This window comes from Oncorhynchus clarkii, chromosome 23 (genome assembly GCF_045791955.1).
Source record: "Oncorhynchus clarkii lewisi isolate Uvic-CL-2024 chromosome 23, UVic_Ocla_1.0, whole genome shotgun sequence".
Taxonomy (NCBI): domain Eukaryota; kingdom Metazoa; phylum Chordata; class Actinopteri; order Salmoniformes; family Salmonidae; genus Oncorhynchus; species Oncorhynchus clarkii.
Window position 1 is genome coordinate 61830150 of NC_092169.1, and position 19003 is coordinate 61849152.

The 19003-nt window shown below is 50.9% G+C and overlaps 1 protein-coding gene across 4 annotated transcripts in view; it reads left to right on the forward strand.

The window, feature by feature from the left end:
* Positions 1-19003, forward strand: part of LOC139381507 (exocyst complex component 6-like) — a 129803-nt gene that overhangs the window by 63897 nt on the left and 46903 nt on the right. For all 4 annotated transcript variants that reach the window (XM_071125110.1, XM_071125112.1, XM_071125111.1 and 1 more), the window contains exons 15-16: positions 620-754; positions 18232-18411. In XM_071125110.1, coding sequence (XP_070981211.1) covers positions 620-754; positions 18232-18411 — 315 coding nt within the window. The remainder of the gene's footprint in view (positions 1-619; positions 755-18231; positions 18412-19003) is intronic.

Here is a 19003-nt window from a genome sequence, read left to right on the forward strand (position 1 = left end):
GGCGGCACCACCTGAAACATTGAAGAATTAGATCAGTTGGTGGGGGGCACCACCTGAAACATTGAGAATTAGAGCAGTTGGTGGGCGGCACCACCTGAAACATTGAAGAATTAGAGCAGTTGGTGGGGGGCACCACCTGAAACATTGAGAATTAGAGCAGTTGGTGGAGGGCACCACCTGAAACATTGAGAATTAGAGCAGTTGGTGGAGGGCACCACCTGAAACATTGATAATTAGAGCAGTTGGTGGAGGGCACCACCTGAAACATTGAGAATTAGAGCACCACCTGAAACATTGAGAATTAGAGAATTACAGTTTGTTGCTGAGGGACGAATGGTCGGTAGAAAGGTGGAACTCATTGATGGCTAAAGGAAGCTTGTTGTCAGTTATCTTGGCCTAAGGCCACCAACTACTAGCTCAGGGGTGATAATAATTGTAAACCTAAGTTTACTATAAAAAATATTTTAAAAAACTGGTTCTGCAAGGTGTGGTGACCAAAATATTTAGTTTTCTATTTTATCTTATTTGAAAAGGAATAATTTAAGAAAAGTGTAAGGTTGTTGATATATTTTCCAGTTGACCCACTTGGTCCCATTTAAGGTCTCTCTTTGTGTTACAGTTGGTTCAGATCATCATTAACACAACCCACCTGGAGCAGGCCTGTAAATACCTGGAGGACTTCATCACCAACATCACCAACGTCTCACCTGAGACCGTGCACACCACGCGTCTCTACGGACTTTCCACCTTTAAGGTACTGTAGGAAATCTGAATTCTCCATCAGTGTTTCTACTTCACTAACTTGATATAACTATTGAACCAACCAAAACTTTTAAGGTATATTCATTAGTCATAGTCTCTTCTCTTGTGTTGCCGCTGGAATAAGGGAATTGTCATAAACTTTACAGAGCTTCCAGTACTTCAGCGTAGTTCATCAACGTGTACTGACCTGGCGTTCAGCTCATTCTGTCAGTAGTAACCTCCGTAGTCTTACCTGGCGTTCAGCTCATTCTGTCAGTAGTAACCTCCGTAGTCTTACCTGGCGTTCAGCTCATTCTGTCAGTAGTAACCTCCGTAGTCTTACCTGGCGTTCAGCTCATTCTGTCAGTAGTAACCTCCGTAGTCTTACCTGGCGTTCAGCTCATTCTGTCAGTAGTAACCTCCGTAGTCTTACCTGGCGTTCAGCTCATTCTGTCAGTAGTAACCTCCGTAGTCTTACCTGGCGTTCAGCTCATTCTGTCAGTAGTAACCTCCGTAGTCTTACCTGGCGTTCAGCTCATTCTGTCAGTAGTAACCTCCGTAGTCTTACCTGGCGTTCAGCTCATTCTGTCAGTAGTAACCTCCGTAGTCTTACCTGGCGTTCAGCTCATTCTGTCAGTAGTAACCTCCGTAGTCTTACCTGGCGTTCAGCTCATTCTGTCTGTAGTAACCTCCGTAGTCTTACCTGGCGTTCAGCTCATTCTGTCAGTAGTAACCTCCGTAGTCTTACCTGGCGTTCAGCTCATTCTGTCAGTAGTAACCTCCGTAGTCTTACCTGGCGTTCAGCTCATTCTGTCAGTAGTAACCTCCGTAGTCTTACCTGGCGTTCAGCTCATTCTGTCAGTAGTAACCTCCGTAGTCTTACCTGGCGTTCAGCTCATTCTGTCAGTAGTAACCTCCGTAGTCTTACCTGGCGTTCAGCTCATTCTGTCAGTAGTAACCTCCGTAGTCTTACCTGGCGTTCAGCTCATTCTGTCAGTAGTAACCTCCGTAGTCTTACCTGGCGTTCAGCTCATTCTGTCAGTAGTAACCTCCGTAGTCTTACCTGGCGTTCAGCTCATTCTGTCAGTAGTAACCTCCGTAGTCTTACCTGGCGTTCAGCTCATTCTGTCAGTAGTAACCTCCGTAGTCTTACCTGGCGTTCAGCTCATTCTGTCAGTAGTAACCTCCGTAGTCTTACCTGGCGTTCAGCTCATTCTGTCTGTAGTAACCTCCGTAGTCTTACCTGGCGTTCAGCTCATTCTGTCAGTAGTAACCTCCGTAGTCTTACCTGGCGTTCTGCTCATTCTGTCGGTAGTAACCTCCGTAGTCTTACCTGGCGTTCTGCTCATTCTGTCTGTAGTAACCTCCGTAGTACTGGCATCAGCTCATTCTGTCTGTAGTAACCTCCGTAGTACTGACGTTCAGCTCATTCTGTCTGTAGTAACCTCCGTAGTACTGGCGTTCAGCTCATTCTGTCTGTAGTAACCTCCGTAGTACTGACGTTCAGCTCATTCTGTCTGTAGTAACCTCCGTAGTACTGACGTTCAGCTCATTCTGTCTGTAGTAACCTCCGTAATACTGACGTTCAGCTCATTCTGTCTGTAGTAACCTCCGTAGTACTGGCGTTCAGCTCATTCTGTCTGTAGTAACCTCCGTAGTACTGACGTGCTGGTGTTCCCTGTCTGTAGTAACCTCCGTAGTACTGGCGTTCAGCTCATTCTGTCTGTAGTAACCTCCGTAGTACTGACGTGCTGGTGTTCCCTGTCTGTAGTAACCTCCGTAGTACTGGCGTTCAGCTCATTCTGTCTGTAGTAACCTCCTTAGTACTGACGTTCAGCTCATTCTGTCTGTAGTAACCTCCGTAGTACTGGCGTTCTGCTCATTCTGTCTGTAGTAACCTCCGTAGTACTGACGTTCAGCTCATTCTGTCTGTAGTAACCTCCGTAGTACTGACGTTCAGCTCATTCTGTCTGTAGTAACCTCCGTAGTACTGACGTTCAGCTCATTCTGTCTGTAGTAACCTCCGTAGTACTGACGTGCTGGTGTTCCCTGTCTGTAGTAACCTCCGTAGTACTGGCGTTCAGCTCATTCTGTCTGTAGTAACCTCCTTAGTACTGACGTTCAGCTCATTCTGTCTGTAGTAACCTCCGTAGTACTGGCGTTCTGCTCATTCTGTCTGTAGTAACCTCCGTAGTACTGACGTTCAGCTCATTCTGTCTGTAGTAACCTCCGTAGTACTGACGTTCAGCTCATTCTGTCTGTAGTAACCTCCGTAGTACTGACGTTCAGCTCATTCTGTCTGTAGTAACCTCCGTAGTACTGACGTGCTGGTGTTCCCTGTCTGTAGTAACCTCCGTAGTACTGACGTTCAGCTCATTCTGTCTGTAGTAACCTCCGTAGTACTGGCGTTCTGCTCATTCTGTCTGTAGTAACCTCCGTAGTACTGACGTTCAGCTCATTCTGTCTGTAGTAACCTCCGTAGTACTGGCGTTCAGCTCATTCTGTCTGTAGTAACCTCCGTAGTACTGACGTTCAGCTCATTCTGTCTGTAGTAACCTCCGTAGTACTGACGTTCAGCTCATTCTGTCTGTAGTAACCTCCGTAGTACTGACGTGCTGGTGTTCCCTGTCTGTAGTAACCTCCGTAGTACTGATGTTCAGCTCATTCTGTCTGTAGTAACCTCCGTAGTACTGACGTTCAGCTCATTCTGTCTGTAGTAACCTCCGTAGTACTGACATTCTGCTCATTCTGTCTGTAGTAACCTCCGTAGTACTGGCGTTCAGCTCATTCTGTCTGTAGTAACCTCCGTAGTACTGACGTTCAGCTCATTCTGTCTGTAGTAACCTCCGTAGTACTGACGTGCTGGTGTTCCCTGTCTGTAGTAACCTCCGTAGTACTGACGTGCTGGTGTTCCCTGTCTGTAGTAACCTCCGTAGTACTGACGTTCAGCTCATTCTGTCTGTAGTAACCTCCGTAGTACTGACGTGCTGGTGTTCCCTGTCTGTAGTAACCTCCGTAGTACTGACGTGCTGGTGTTCCCTGTCTGGTGTAACCTCCGTAGTACTGACGTGCTGGTGTTCCCTGTCTGTAGTAACCTCCGTAGTACTGACGTGCTGGTGTTCCCTGTCTGTAGTAACCTCCGTAGTACTGACGTGCTGGTGTTCCCTGTCTGTAGTAACCTCCGTAGTACTGACGTTCAGCTCATTCTGTCTGTAGTAACCTCCGTAGTACTGACGTGCTGGTGTTCCCTGTCTGTAGTAACCTCCGTAGTACTGACGTTCAGCTCATTCTGTCTGTAGTAACCTCCGTAGTACTGACGTGCTGGTGTTCCCTGTCTGTAGTAACCTCCGTAGTACTGGCGTTCAGCTCATTCTGTCTGTAGTAACCTCCGTAGTACTGACGTGCTGGTGTTCCCTGTCTGTAGTAACCTCCGTAGTACTGGCGTTCAGCTCATTCTGTCTGTAGTAACCTCCGTAGTACTGACGTGCTGGTGTTCCCTGTCTGTAGTAACCTCCGTAGTACTGACGTGCTGGTGTTTCCTGTCTGTAGTAACCTCCGTAGTACTGACGTGCTGGTGTTCCCTGTCTGTAGTAACCTCCGTAGTACTGACGTGCTGGTGTTCCCTGTCTGTAGTAACCTCCGTAGTACTGACGTGCTGGTGTTCCCTGTCTGTAGTAACCTCCGTAGTACTGACGTGCTGGTGTTCCCTGTCTGTAGTAACCTCCGTAGTACTGACGTGCTGGTGTTCCCTGTCTGGTGTAACCTCCGTAGTACTGACGTGCTGGTGTTCCCTGTCTGGTGTAACCTCCGTAGTACTGACGTGCTGGTGTTCCCTGTCTGTAGTAACCTCCGTAGTACTGACGTGCTGGTGTTCCCTGTCTGTAGTAACCTCCGTAGTACTGACGTGCTGGTGTTCCCTGTCTGTAGTAACCTCCGTAGTACTGACGTGCTGGTGTTCCCTGTCTGTAGTAACCTCCGTAGTACTGACGTGCTGGTGTTCCCTGTCTGTAGTAACCTCCGTAGTACTGACGTGCTGGTGTTCCCTGTCTGGTGTAACCTCCGTAGTACTGACGTGCTGGTGTTCCCTGTCTGGTGTAACCTCCGTAGTACTGACGTGCTGGTGTTCCCTGTCTGTAGTAACCTCCGTAGTACTGACGTGCTGGTGTTCCCTGTCTGGTGTAACCTCCGTAGTACTGACGTGCTGGTGTTCCCTGTCTGTAGTAACCTCCGTAGTACTGACGTGCTGGTGTTCCCTGTCTGGTGTAACCTCCGTAGTACTGACGTGCTGGTGTTCCCTGTCTGGTGTAACCTCCGTAGTACTGACGTGCTGGTGTTCCCTGTCTGGTGTAACCTCCGTAGTACTGACGTGCTGGTGTTCCCTGTCTGGTGTAACCTCCGTAGTACTGACGTGCTGGTGTTCCCTGTCTGGTGTAACCTCCGTAGTACTGACGTGCTGGTGTTCCCTGTCTGTAGTAACCTCCGTAGTACTGACGTGCTGGTGTTCCCTGTCTGTAGTAACCTCCGTAGTACTGACGTGCTGGTGTTCCCTGTCTGTAGTAACCTCCGTAGTACTGACGTTCAGCTCATTCTGTCTGTAGTAACCTCCGTAGTACTGACGTGCTGGTGTTCCCTGTCTGTAGTAACCTCCGTAGTACTGGCGTTCAGCTCATTCTGTCTGTAGTAACCTCCGTAGTACTGACGTGCTGGTGTTCCCTGTCTGTAGTAACCTCCGTAGTACTGGCGTTCAGCTCATTCTGTCTGTAGTAACCTCCGTAGTACTGACGTGCTGGTGTTCCCTGTCTGTAGTAACCTCCGTAGTACTGACGTGCTGGTGTTCCCTGTCTGTAGTAACCTCCGTAGTACTGACGTGCTGGTGTTCCCTGTCTGTAGTAACCTCCGTAGTACTGACGTGCTGGTGTTCCCTGTCTGTAGTAACCTCCGTAGTACTGACGTGCTGGTGTTCCCTGTCTGTAGTAACCTCCGTAGTACTGACGTGCTGGTGTTCCCTGTCTGTAGTAACCTCCGTAGTACTGACGTGCTGGTGTTCCCTGTCTGTAGTAACCTCCGTAGTACTGACGTGCTGGTGTTCCCTGTCTGGTGTAACCTCCGTAGTACTGACGTGCTGGTGTTCCCTGTCTGGTGTAACCTCCGTAGTACTGACGTGCTGGTGTTCCCTGTCTGTAGTAACCTCCGTAGTACTGACGTGCTGGTGTTCCCTGTCTGTAGTAACCTCCGTAGTACTGACGTTCAGCTCATTCTGTCTGTAGTAACCTCCGTAGTACTGACGTGCTGGTGTTCCCTGTCTGTAGTAACCTCCGTAGTACTGGCGTTCAGCTCATTCTGTCTGTAGTAACCTCCGTAGTACTGACGTGCTGGTGTTCCCTGTCTGTAGTAACCTCCGTAGTACTGGCGTTCAGCTCATTCTGTCTGTAGTAACCTCCGTAGTACTGACGTGCTGGTGTTCCCTGTCTGTAGTAACCTCCGTAGTACTGGCGTTCAGCTCATTCTGTCTGTAGTAACCTCCTTAGTACTGACGTTCAGCTCATTCTGTCTGTAGTAACCTCCGTAGTACTGGCGTTCTGCTCATTCTGTCTGTAGTAACCTCCGTAGTACTGACGTTCAGCTCATTCTGTCTGTAGTAACCTCCGTAGTACTGACGTTCAGCTCATTCTGTCTGTAGTAACCTCCGTAGTACTGACGTTCAGCTCATTCTGTCTGTAGTAACCTCCGTAGTACTGACGTTCAGCTCATTCTGTCTGTAGTAACCTCCGTAGTACTGGCGTTCAGCTCATTCTGTCTGTAGTAACCTCCGTAGTACTGACGTGCTGGTGTTCCCTGTCTGTAGTAACCTCCGTAGTACTGACGTTCAGCTCATTCTGTCTGTAGTAACCTCCGTAGTACTGGCGTTCTGCTCATTCTGTCTGTAGTAACCTCCGTAGTACTGACGTTCAGCTCATTCTGTCTGTAGTAACCTCCGTAGTACTGGCGTTCAGCTCATTCTGTCTGTAGTAACCTCCGTAGTACTGACGTTCAGCTCATTCTGTCTGTAGTAACCTCCGTAGTACTGACGTTCAGCTCATTCTGTCTGTAGTAACCTCCGTAGTACTGACGTGCTGGTGTTCCCTGTCTGTAGTAACCTCCGTAGTACTGACGTTCAGCTCATTCTGTCTGTAGTAACCTCCGTAGTACTGACGTTCAGCTCATTCTGTCTGTAGTAACCTCCGTAGTACTGACATTCTGCTCATTCTGTCTGTAGTAACCTCCGTAGTACTGGCGTTCAGCTCATTCTGTCTGTAGTAACCTCCGTAGTACTGACGTTCAGCTCATTCTGTCTGTAGTAACCTCCGTAGTACTGACGTGCTGGTGTTCCCTGTCTGTAGTAACCTCCGTAGTACTGACGTGCTGGTGTTCCCTGTCTGTAGTAACCTCCGTAGTACTGACGTTCAGCTCATTCTGTCTGTAGTAACCTCCGTAGTACTGACGTGCTGGTGTTCCCTGTCTGTAGTAACCTCCGTAGTACTGACGTGCTGGTGTTCCCTGTCTGGTGTAACCTCCGTAGTACTGACGTGCTGGTGTTCCCTGTCTGTAGTAACCTCCGTAGTACTGACGTGCTGGTGTTCCCTGTCTGTAGTAACCTCCGTAGTACTGACGTGCTGGTGTTCCCTGTCTGTAGTAACCTCCGTAGTACTGACGTTCAGCTCATTCTGTCTGTAGTAACCTCCGTAGTACTGACGTGCTGGTGTTCCCTGTCTGTAGTAACCTCCGTAGTACTGACGTTCAGCTCATTCTGTCTGTAGTAACCTCCGTAGTACTGACGTGCTGGTGTTCCCTGTCTGTAGTAACCTCCGTAGTACTGGCGTTCAGCTCATTCTGTCTGTAGTAACCTCCGTAGTACTGACGTGCTGGTGTTCCCTGTCTGTAGTAACCTCCGTAGTACTGGCGTTCAGCTCATTCTGTCTGTAGTAACCTCCGTAGTACTGACGTGCTGGTGTTCCCTGTCTGTAGTAACCTCCGTAGTACTGACGTGCTGGTGTTTCCTGTCTGTAGTAACCTCCGTAGTACTGACGTGCTGGTGTTCCCTGTCTGTAGTAACCTCCGTAGTACTGACGTGCTGGTGTTCCCTGTCTGTAGTAACCTCCGTAGTACTGACGTGCTGGTGTTCCCTGTCTGTAGTAACCTCCGTAGTACTGACGTGCTGGTGTTCCCTGTCTGTAGTAACCTCCGTAGTACTGACGTGCTGGTGTTCCCTGTCTGGTGTAACCTCCGTAGTACTGACGTGCTGGTGTTCCCTGTCTGGTGTAACCTCCGTAGTACTGACGTGCTGGTGTTCCCTGTCTGTAGTAACCTCCGTAGTACTGACGTGCTGGTGTTCCCTGTCTGTAGTAACCTCCGTAGTACTGACGTGCTGGTGTTCCCTGTCTGTAGTAACCTCCGTAGTACTGACGTGCTGGTGTTCCCTGTCTGGTGTAACCTCCGTAGTACTGACGTGCTGGTGTTCCCTGTCTGGTGTAACCTCCGTAGTACTGACGTGCTGGTGTTCCCTGTCTGTAGTAACCTCCGTAGTACTGACGTGCTGGTGTTCCCTGTCTGGTGTAACCTCCGTAGTACTGACGTGCTGGTGTTCCCTGTCTGTAGTAACCTCCGTAGTACTGACGTGCTGGTGTTCCCTGTCTGGTGTAACCTCCGTAGTACTGACGTGCTGGTGTTCCCTGTCTGGTGTAACCTCCGTAGTACTGACGTGCTGGTGTTCCCTGTCTGGTGTAACCTCCGTAGTACTGACGTGCTGGTGTTCCCTGTCTGGTGTAACCTCCGTAGTACTGACGTGCTGGTGTTCCCTGTCTGGTGTAACCTCCGTAGTACTGACGTGCTGGTGTTCCCTGTCTGTAGTAACCTCCGTAGTACTGACGTGCTGGTGTTCCCTGTCTGTAGTAACCTCCGTAGTACTGACGTGCTGGTGTTCCCTGTCTGTAGTAACCTCCGTAGTACTGACGTTCAGCTCATTCTGTCTGTAGTAACCTCCGTAGTACTGACGTGCTGGTGTTCCCTGTCTGTAGTAACCTCCGTAGTACTGGCGTTCAGCTCATTCTGTCTGTAGTAACCTCCGTAGTACTGACGTGCTGGTGTTCCCTGTCTGTAGTAACCTCCGTAGTACTGGCGTTCAGCTCATTCTGTCTGTAGTAACCTCCGTAGTACTGACGTGCTGGTGTTCCCTGTCTGTAGTAACCTCCGTAGTACTGACGTGCTGGTGTTCCCTGTCTGTAGTAACCTCCGTAGTACTGACGTGCTGGTGTTCCCTGTCTGTAGTAACCTCCGTAGTACTGACGTGCTGGTGTTCCCTGTCTGTAGTAACCTCCGTAGTACTGACGTGCTGGTGTTCCCTGTCTGTAGTAACCTCCGTAGTACTGACGTGCTGGTGTTCCCTGTCTGTAGTAACCTCCGTAGTACTGACGTGCTGGTGTTCCCTGTCTGTAGTAACCTCCGTAGTACTGACGTGCTGGTGTTCCCTGTCTGGTGTAACCTCCGTAGTACTGACGTGCTGGTGTTCCCTGTCTGGTGTAACCTCCGTAGTACTGACGTGCTGGTGTTCCCTGTCTGTAGTAACCTCCGTAGTACTGACGTGCTGGTGTTCCCTGTCTGTAGTAACCTCCGTAGTACTGACGTGCTGGTGTTCCCTGTCTGTAGTAACCTCCGTAGTACTGACGTGCTGGTGTTCCCTGTCTGTAGTAACCTCCGTAGTACTGACGTGCTGGTGTTCCCTGTCTGTAGTAACCTCCGTAGTACTGACGTGCTGGTGTTCCCTGTCTGGTGTAACCTCCGTAGTACTGACGTGCTGGTGTTCCCTGTCTGGTGTAACCTCCGTAGTACTGACGTGCTGGTGTTCCCTGTCTGTAGTAACCTCCGTAGTACTGACGTGCTGGTGTTCCCTGTCTGGTGTAACCTCCGTAGTACTGACGTGCTGGTGTTCCCTGTCTGTAGTAACCTCCGTAGTACTGACGTGCTGGTGTTCCCTGTCTGGTGTAACCTCCGTAGTACTGACGTGCTGGTGTTCCCTGTCTGGTGTAACCTCCGTAGTACTGACGTGCTGGTGTTCCCTGTCTGGTGTAACCTCCGTAGTACTGACGTGCTGGTGTTCCCTGTCTGGTGTAACCTCCGTAGTACTGACGTGCTGGTGTTCCCTGTCTGGTGTAACCTCCGTAGTACTGACGTGCTGGTGTTCCCTGTCTGTAGTAACCTCCGTAGTACTGACGTGCTGGTGTTCCCTGTCTGTAGTAACCTCCGTAGTACTGACGTGCTGGTGTTCCCTGTCTGTAGTAACCTCCGTAGTACTGACGTTCAGCTCATTCTGTCTGTAGTAACCTCCGTAGTACTGACGTGCTGGTGTTCCCTGTCTGTAGTAACCTCCGTAGTACTGACGTTCAGCTCATTCTGTCTGTAGTAACCTCCGTAGTACTGACGTGCTGGTGTTCCCTGTCTGTAGTAACCTCCGTAGTACTGGCGTTCAGCTCATTCTGTCTGTAGTAACCTCCGTAGTACTGACGTGCTGGTGTTCCCTGTCTGTAGTAACCTCCGTAGTACTGGCGTTCAGCTCATTCTGTCTGTAGTAACCTCCGTAGTACTGACGTGCTGGTGTTCCCTGTCTGTAGTAACCTCCGTAGTACTGACGTGCTGGTGTTCCCTGTCTGTAGTAACCTCCGTAGTACTGACGTGCTGGTGTTCCCTGTCTGTAGTAACCTCCGTAGTACTGACGTGCTGGTGTTCCCTGTCTGTAGTAACCTCCGTAGTACTGACGTGCTGGTGTTCCCTGTCTGTAGTAACCTCCGTAGTACTGACATGCTGGTGTTCCCTGTCTGTAGTAACCTCCGTAGTACTGACGTGCTGGTGTTCCCTGTCTGTAGTAACCTCCGTAGTACTGACGTGCTGGTGTTCCCTGTCTGGTGTAACCTCCGTAGTACTGACGTGCTGGTGTTCCCTGTCTGGTGTAACCTCCGTAGTACTGACGTGCTGGTGTTCCCTGTCTGTAGTAACCTCTGTAGTACTGACGTGCTGGTGTTCCCTGTCTGTAGTAACCTCCGTAGTACTGACGTGCTGGTGTTCCCTGTCTGTAGTAACCTCCGTAGTACTGACGTGCTGGTGTTCCCTGTCTGTAGTAACCTCCGTAGTACTGACGTGCTGGTGTTCCCTGTCTGTAGTAACCTCCGTAGTACTGACGTGCTGGTGTTCCCTGTCTGGTGTAACCTCCGTAGTACTGACGTGCTGGTGTTCCCTGTCTGGTGTAACCTCCGTAGTACTGACGTGCTGGTGTTCCCTGTCTGTAGTAACCTCCGTAGTACTGACGTGCTGGTGTTCCCTGTCTGGTGTAACCTCCGTAGTACTGACGTGCTGGTGTTCCCTGTCTGTAGTAACCTCCGTAGTACTGACGTGCTGGTGTTCCCTGTCTGGTGTAACCTCCGTAGTACTGACGTGCTGGTGTTCCCTGTCTGGTGTAACCTCCGTAGTACTGACGTGCTGGTGTTCCCTGTCTGGTGTAACCTCCGTAGTACTGACGTGCTGGTGTTCCCTGTCTGGTGTAACCTCCGTAGTACTGACGTGCTGGTGTTCCCTGTCTGGTGTAACCTCCGTAGTACTGACGTGCTGGTGTTCCCTGTCTGTAGTAACCTCCGTAGTACTGACGTGCTGGTGTTCCCTGTCTGTAGTAACCTCCGTAGTACTGACGTGCTGGTGTTCCCTGTCTGGTGTAACCGCCGTAGTACTGACGTGCTGGTGTTCCCTGTCTGGTGTAACCTCCATAGTACTGACGTGCTGGTGTTCCCTGTCTGTAGTAACCTCCGTAGTACTGACGTGCTGGTGTTCCCTGTCTGTAGTAACCTCCGTAGTACTGACGTGCTCGTGTTCCCTGTCTGTAGTAACCTCCGTAGTACTGACGTGCTGGTGTTCCCTGTCTGTAGTAACCTCCGTAGTACTGACGTGCTGGTGTTCCCTGTCTGTAGTAACCTCCGTAGTACTGACGTGCTGGTTTTCCCTGTCTGGTGTAACCTCCGTAGTACTGACGTGCTGGTGTTCCCTGTCTGTAGTAACCTCCGTAGTACTGACGTTCAGCTCATTCTGTCTGTAGTAACCTCCGTAGTACTGACGTGCTGGTGTTCCCTGTCTGGTGTAACCTCCGTAGTACTGACGTGCTGGTGTTCCCTGTCTGGTGTAACCTCCGTAGTACTGACGTGCTGGTGTTCCCTGTCTGTAGTAACCTCCGTAGTACTGACGTGCTGGTGTTCCCTGTCTGGTGTAACCTCCGTAGTACTGACGTGCTGGTGTTCCCTGTCTGTAGTAACCTCCGTAGTACTGACGTGCTGGTGTTCCCTGTCTGGTGTAACCTCCGTAGTACTGACGTGCTGGTGTTCCCTGTCTGGTGTAACCTCCGTAGTACTGACGTGCTGGTGTTCCCTGTCTGGTGTAACCTCCGTAGTACTGACGTGCTGGTGTTCCCTGTCTGGTGTAACCTCCGTAGTACTGACGTGCTGGTGTTCCCTGTCTGGTGTAACCTCCGTAGTACTGACGTGCTGGTGTTCCCTGTCTGTAGTAACCTCCGTAGTACTGACGTGCTGGTGTTCCCTGTCTGTAGTAACCTCCGTAGTACTGACGTGCTGGTGTTCCCTGTCTGGTGTAACCGCCGTAGTACTGACGTGCTGGTGTTCCCTGTCTGGTGTAACCTCCATAGTACTGACGTGCTGGTGTTCCCTGTCTGTAGTAACCTCCGTAGTACTGACGTGCTGGTGTTCCCTGTCTGTAGTAACCTCCGTAGTACTGACGTGCTCGTGTTCCCTGTCTGTAGTAACCTCCGTAGTACTGACGTGCTGGTGTTCCCTGTCTGTAGTAACCTCCGTAGTACTGACGTGCTGGTGTTCCCTGTCTGTAGTAACCTCCGTAGTACTGACGTGCTGGTTTTCCCTGTCTGGTGTAACCTCCGTAGTACTGACGTGCTGGTGTTCCCTGTCTGTAGTAACCTCCGTAGTACTGACGTTCAGCTCATTCTGTCTGTAGTAACCTCCGTAGTACTGACGTGCTGGTGTTCCCTGTCTGGTGTAACCTCCGTAGTACTGACGTGCTGGTGTTCCCTGTCTGGTGTAACCTCCGTAGTACTGACGTGCTGGTGTTCCCTGTCTGTTGTAACCTCCGTAGTACTGGCGTTCAGCTCATTCTGTCTGTAGTAACCTCCGTAGTACTGACGTGCTGGTGTTCCCTGTCTGTAGTAACCTCCGTAGTACTGGCGTTCAGCTCATTCTGTCTGTAGTAACCTCCGTAGTACTGACGTGCTGGTGTTCCCTGTCTGTAGTAACCTCCGTAGTACTGACGTGCTGGTGTTCCCTGTCTGTAGTAACCTCCGTAGTACTGACGTGCTGGTGTTCCCTGTCTGTAGTAACCTCCGTAGTACTGACGTGCTGGTGTTCCCTGTCTGTAGTAACCTCCGTAGTACTGACGTGCTGGTGTTCCCTGTCTGTAGTAACCTCCGTAGTACTGACGTGCTGGTGTTCCCTGTCTGTAGTAACCTCCGTAGTACTGACGTGCTGGTGTTCCCTGTCTGTAGTAACCTCCGTAGTACTGACGTGCTGGTGTTCCCTGTCTGGTGTAACCTCCGTAGTACTGACGTGCTGGTGTTCCCTGTCTGGTGTAACCTCCGTAGTACTGACGTGCTGGTGTTCCCTGTCTGTAGTAACCTCCGTAGTACTGACGTGCTGGTGTTCCCTGTCTGTAGTAACCTCCGTAGTACTGACGTGCTGGTGTTCCCTGTCTGTAGTAACCTCCGTAGTACTGACGTGCTGGTGTTCCCTGTCTGTAGTAACCTCCGTAGTACTGACGTGCTGGTGTTCCCTGTCTGTAGTAACCTCCGTAGTACTGACGTGCTGGTGTTCCCTGTCTGGTGTAACCTCCGTAGTACTGACGTGCTGGTGTTCCCTGTCTGGTGTAACCTCCGTAGTACTGACGTGCTGGTGTTCCCTGTCTGTAGTAACCTCCGTAGTACTGACGTGCTGGTGTTCCCTGTCTGGTGTAACCTCCGTAGTACTGACGTGCTGGTGTTCCCTGTCTGTAGTAACCTCCGTAGTACTGACGTGCTGGTGTTCCCTGTCTGGTGTAACCTCCGTAGTACTGACGTGCTGGTGTTCCCTGTCTGGTGTAACCTCCGTAGTACTGATGTGCTGGTGTTCCCTGTCTGGTGTAACCTCCGTAGTACTGACGTGCTGGTGTTCCCTGTCTGGTGTAACCTCCGTAGTACTGACGTGCTGGTGTTCCCTGTCTGGTGTAACCTCCGTAGTACTGACGTGCTGGTGTTCCCTGTCTGTAGTAACCTCCGTAGTACTGACGTGCTGGTGTTCCCTGTCTGTAGTAACCTCCGTAGTACTGACGTGCTGGTGTTCCCTGTCTGTAGTAACCTCCGTAGTACTGACGTTCAGCTCATTCTGTCTGTAGTAACCTCCGTAGTACTGACGTGCTGGTGTTCCCTGTCTGTAGTAACCTCCGTAGTACTGACGTTCAGCTCATTCTGTCTGTAGTAACCTCCGTAGTACTGACGTGCTGGTGTTCCCTGTCTGTAGTAACCTCCGTAGTACTGGCGTTCAGCTCATTCTGTCTGTAGTAACCTCCGTAGTACTGACGTGCTGGTGTTCCCTGTCTGTAGTAACCTCCGTAGTACTGGCGTTCAGCTCATTCTGTCTGTAGTAACCTCCGTAGTACTGACGTGCTGGTGTTCCCTGTCTGTAGTAACCTCCGTAGTACTGACGTGCTGGTGTTCCCTGTCTGTAGTAACCTCCGTAGTACTGACGTGCTGGTGTTCCCTGTCTGTAGTAACCTCCGTAGTACTGACGTGCTGGTGTTCCCTGTCTGTAGTAACCTCCGTAGTACTGACGTGCTGGTGTTCCCTGTCTGTAGTAACCTCCGTAGTACTGACATGCTGGTGTTCCCTGTCTGTAGTAACCTCCGTAGTACTGACGTGCTGGTGTTCCCTGTCTGTAGTAACCTCCGTAGTACTGACGTGCTGGTGTTCCCTGTCTGGTGTAACCTCCGTAGTACTGACGTGCTGGTGTTCCCTGTCTGGTGTAACCTCCGTAGTACTGACGTGCTGGTGTTCCCTGTCTGTAGTAACCTCTGTAGTACTGACGTGCTGGTGTTCCCTGTCTGTAGTAACCTCCGTAGTACTGACGTGCTGGTGTTCCCTGTCTGTAGTAACCTCCGTAGTACTGACGTGCTGGTGTTCCCTGTCTGTAGTAACCTCCGTAGTACTGACGTGCTGGTGTTCCCTGTCTGTAGTAACCTCCGTAGTACTGACGTGCTGGTGTTCCCTGTCTGGTGTAACCTCCGTAGTACTGACGTGCTGGTGTTCCCTGTCTGGTGTAACCTCCGTAGTACTGACGTGCTGGTGTTCCCTGTCTGTAGTAACCTCCGTAGTACTGACGTGCTGGTGTTCCCTGTCTGGTGTAACCTCCGTAGTACTGACGTGCTGGTGTTCCCTGTCTGTAGTAACCTCCGTAGTACTGACGTGCTGGTGTTCCCTGTCTGGTGTAACCTCCGTAGTACTGACGTGCTGGTGTTCCCTGTCTGGTGTAACCTCCGTAGTACTGACGTGCTGGTGTTCCCTGTCTGGTGTAACCTCCGTAGTACTGACGTGCTGGTGTTCCCTGTCTGGTGTAACCTCCGTAGTACTGACGTGCTGGTGTTCCCTGTCTGGTGTAACCTCCGTAGTACTGACGTGCTGGTGTTCCCTGTCTGTAGTAACCTCCGTAGTACTGACGTGCTGGTGTTCCCTGTCTGTAGTAACCTCCGTAGTACTGACGTGCTGGTGTTCCCTGTCTGGTGTAACCGCCGTAGTACTGACGTGCTGGTGTTCCCTGTCTGGTGTAACCTCCATAGTACTGACGTGCTGGTGTTCCCTGTCTGTAGTAACCTCCGTAGTACTGACGTGCTGGTGTTCCCTGTCTGTAGTAACCTCCGTAGTACTGACGTGCTCGTGTTCCCTGTCTGTAGTAACCTCCGTAGTACTGACGTGCTGGTGTTCCCTGTCTGTAGTAACCTCCGTAGTACTGACGTGCTGGTGTTCCCTGTCTGTAGTAACCTCCGTAGTACTGACGTGCTGGTTTTCCCTGTCTGGTGTAACCTCCGTAGTACTGACGTGCTGGTGTTCCCTGTCTGTAGTAACCTCCGTAGTACTGACGTTCAGCTCATTCTGTCTGTAGTAACCTCCGTAGTACTGACGTGCTGGTGTTCCCTGTCTGGTGTAACCTCCGTAGTACTGACGTGCTGGTGTTCCCTGTCTGGTGTAACCTCCGTAGTACTGACGTGCTGGTGTTCCCTGTCTGTAGTAACCTCCGTAGTACTGACGTTCAGCTCATTCTGTCTGTAGTAACCTCCGTAGTACTGACGTGCTGGTGTTCCCTGTCTGGTGTAACCTCCGTAGTACTGACGTGCTGGTGTTCCCTGTCTGGTGTAACCTCCGTAGTACTGACGTGCTGGTGTTCCCTGTCTGTAGTAACCTCCGTAGTACTGACGTTCAGCTCATTCTGTCTGTAGTAACCTCCGTAGTACTGACGTGCTGGTGTTCCCTGTCTGGTGTAACCTCCGTAGTACTGACGTGCTGGTGTTCCCTGTCTGGTGTAACCTCCGTAGTACTGACGTGCTGGTGTTCCCTGTCTGTAGTAACCTCCGTAGTACTGACGTTCAGCTCATTCTGTCTGTAGTAACCTCCGTAGTACTGACGTGCTGGTGTTCCCTGTCTGTAGTAACCTCCGTAGTACTGACGTGCTGGTGTTCCCTGTCTGGTGTAACCTCCGTAGTACTGACGTGCTGGTGTTCCCTGTCTGTAGTAACCTCCGTAGTACTGACGTGCTGGTGTTCCCTGTCTGTAGTAACCTCCGTAGTACTGACGTTCAGCTCATTCTGTCTGTAGTAACCTCCGTAGTACTGACGTGCTGGTGTTCCCTGTCTGGTGTAACCTCCGTAGTACTGACGTGCTGGTGTTCCCTGTCTGTAGTAACCTCCGTAGTACTGACGTGCTGGTGTTCCCTGTCTGGTGTATCCTCCGTAGTACTGACGTGCTGGTGTTCCCTGTCTGGTGTAACCTCCGTAGTACTGACGTGCTGGTGTTCCCTGTCTGTAGTAACCTCCGTAGTACTGACGTGCTGGTGTTCCCTGTCTGTAGTAACCTCCGTAGTACTGACGTTCAGCTCATTCTGTCTGTAGTAACCTCCGTAGTACTGACGTGCTGGTGTTCCCTGTCTGGTGTAACCTCCGTAGTACCGACGTGCTGGTGTTCCCTGTCTGTAGTAACCTCCGTAGTACTGACGTGCTGGTGTTCCCTGTCTGTAGTAACCTCCGTAGTACTGACGTGCTGGTGTTCCCTGTCTGGTGTAACCTCCGTAGTACTGACGTGCTGGTGTTCCCTGTCTGGTGTAACCTCCGTAGTACTGACGTGCTGGTGTTCCCTGTCTGTAGTAACCTCCGTAGTACTGACGTGCTGGTGTTCCCTGTCTGTAGTAACCTCCGTAGTACTGACGTGCTGGTGTTCCCTGTCTGTAGTAACCTCCGTAGTACTGACGTGCTGGTGTTCCCTGTCTGGTGTAACCTCCGTAGGACTGACGTGCTGGTGTTCCCTGTCTGTAGTAACCTCCGTAGTACTGACGTTCAGCTCATTCTGTCTGTAGTAACCTCCTTAGTACTGACGTGCTGGTGTTCCCTGTCTGGTGTAACCTCCGTAGTACTGACGTGCTGGTGTTCCCTGTCTGTAGTAACCTCCGTAGTACTGACGTGCTGGTGTTCCCTGTCTGGTGTATCCTCCGTTGTACTGACGTGCTGGTGTTCCCTGTCTGTAGTAACCTCCGTAGTACTGACGTGCTGGTGTTCCCTGTCTGTAGTAACCTCCGTAGTACTGACGTGCTGGTGTTCCCTGTCTGGTGTAACCTCCGTAGTACTGACGTGCTGGTGTTCCCTGTCTGTTGTAACCTCCGTAGTACTGACGTGCTGGTGTTCCCTGTCTGTAGTAACCTCCGTAGTACTGACGTGCTGGTGTTCCCTGTCTGTAGTAACCTCCGTAGTACTGACGTGCTGGTGTTCCCTGTCTGTAGTAACCTCCGTAGTACTGACGTGCTGGTGTTCCCTGTCTGGTGTAACCTCCGTAGTACTGACGTGCTGGTGTTCCCTGTCTGGTGTAACCTCCGTAGTACTGACGTGCTGGTTTTCCCTGTCTGGTGTAACCTCCGTAGTACTGACGTGCTGGTGTTCCCTGTCTGTAGTAACCTCCGTAGTACTGACGTGCTGGTGTTCCCTGTCTGTAGTAACCTCCGTAGTACTGACGTGCTGGTGTTCCCTGTCTGTAGTAACCTCCGTAGTACTGACGTGCTGGTGTTCCCTGTCTGTAGTAACCTCCGTAGTACTGACGTGCTGGTGTTCCCTGTCTGTAGTAACCTCCGTAGTACTGACGTGCTGGTGTTCCCTGTCTGGTGTATCCAGGATGCACGCCATGCAGCGGAGGGAGAGATCTACACCAAACTGAACCAGAAGATAGATGAGTTCATCCAGCTGGCAGACTATGATTGGGGCATGCCGGAGTCGGACGGCCAGGCCAGTGGATACCTCATGGACCTCATCAACTTCCTCCGCAGCACCTTCCAGGTCTTCACACACCTGCCGGTGAGTTAGCCACTCCCCCCCCCCCGCAGGCAGGGGAACTCTGGGAGATGGAGTTTTGTTGTGAGTTATTGTGGTAGTGTGTTTGTTGAAGTGTTGTTCTTGTATCAGTGTTACGTCACGGTGGTGACTTGTATCTACTGTGCTTCTCATTGGGTTGAGTGACGCTGTTGATGATACCCACACAGTCCTGTACTGCAGTACTGTGTATTCAGTGTTGGAGTTGTGTACTGCAGTACTGTGTATTCAGTGTTGGAGTTGTGTACTGCAGTAATGTGTATTCAGTGTTATGTACTGTGTATTCAGTGTTGGAGTTGTGTACTACAGTAATGTGTATTCAGTGTTGGAGTTGTGTACTGCAGTACTGTGTATTCAATGTTGGAGTTGTGTACTACAGTACTGTGTATTCAATGTTGGAGTTGTGTACTACAGTACTGTGTATTCAGTGTTGGAGTTGTGTACTACAGTAATGTGTATTCAGTGTTGGAGTTGTGTACTACAGTAATGTGTATTCAGTGTTGGAGTTGTGTACTGCAGTACTGTGTATTCAGTGTTGGAGTTGTGTACTACAGTAATGTGTATTCAGTGTTGGAGT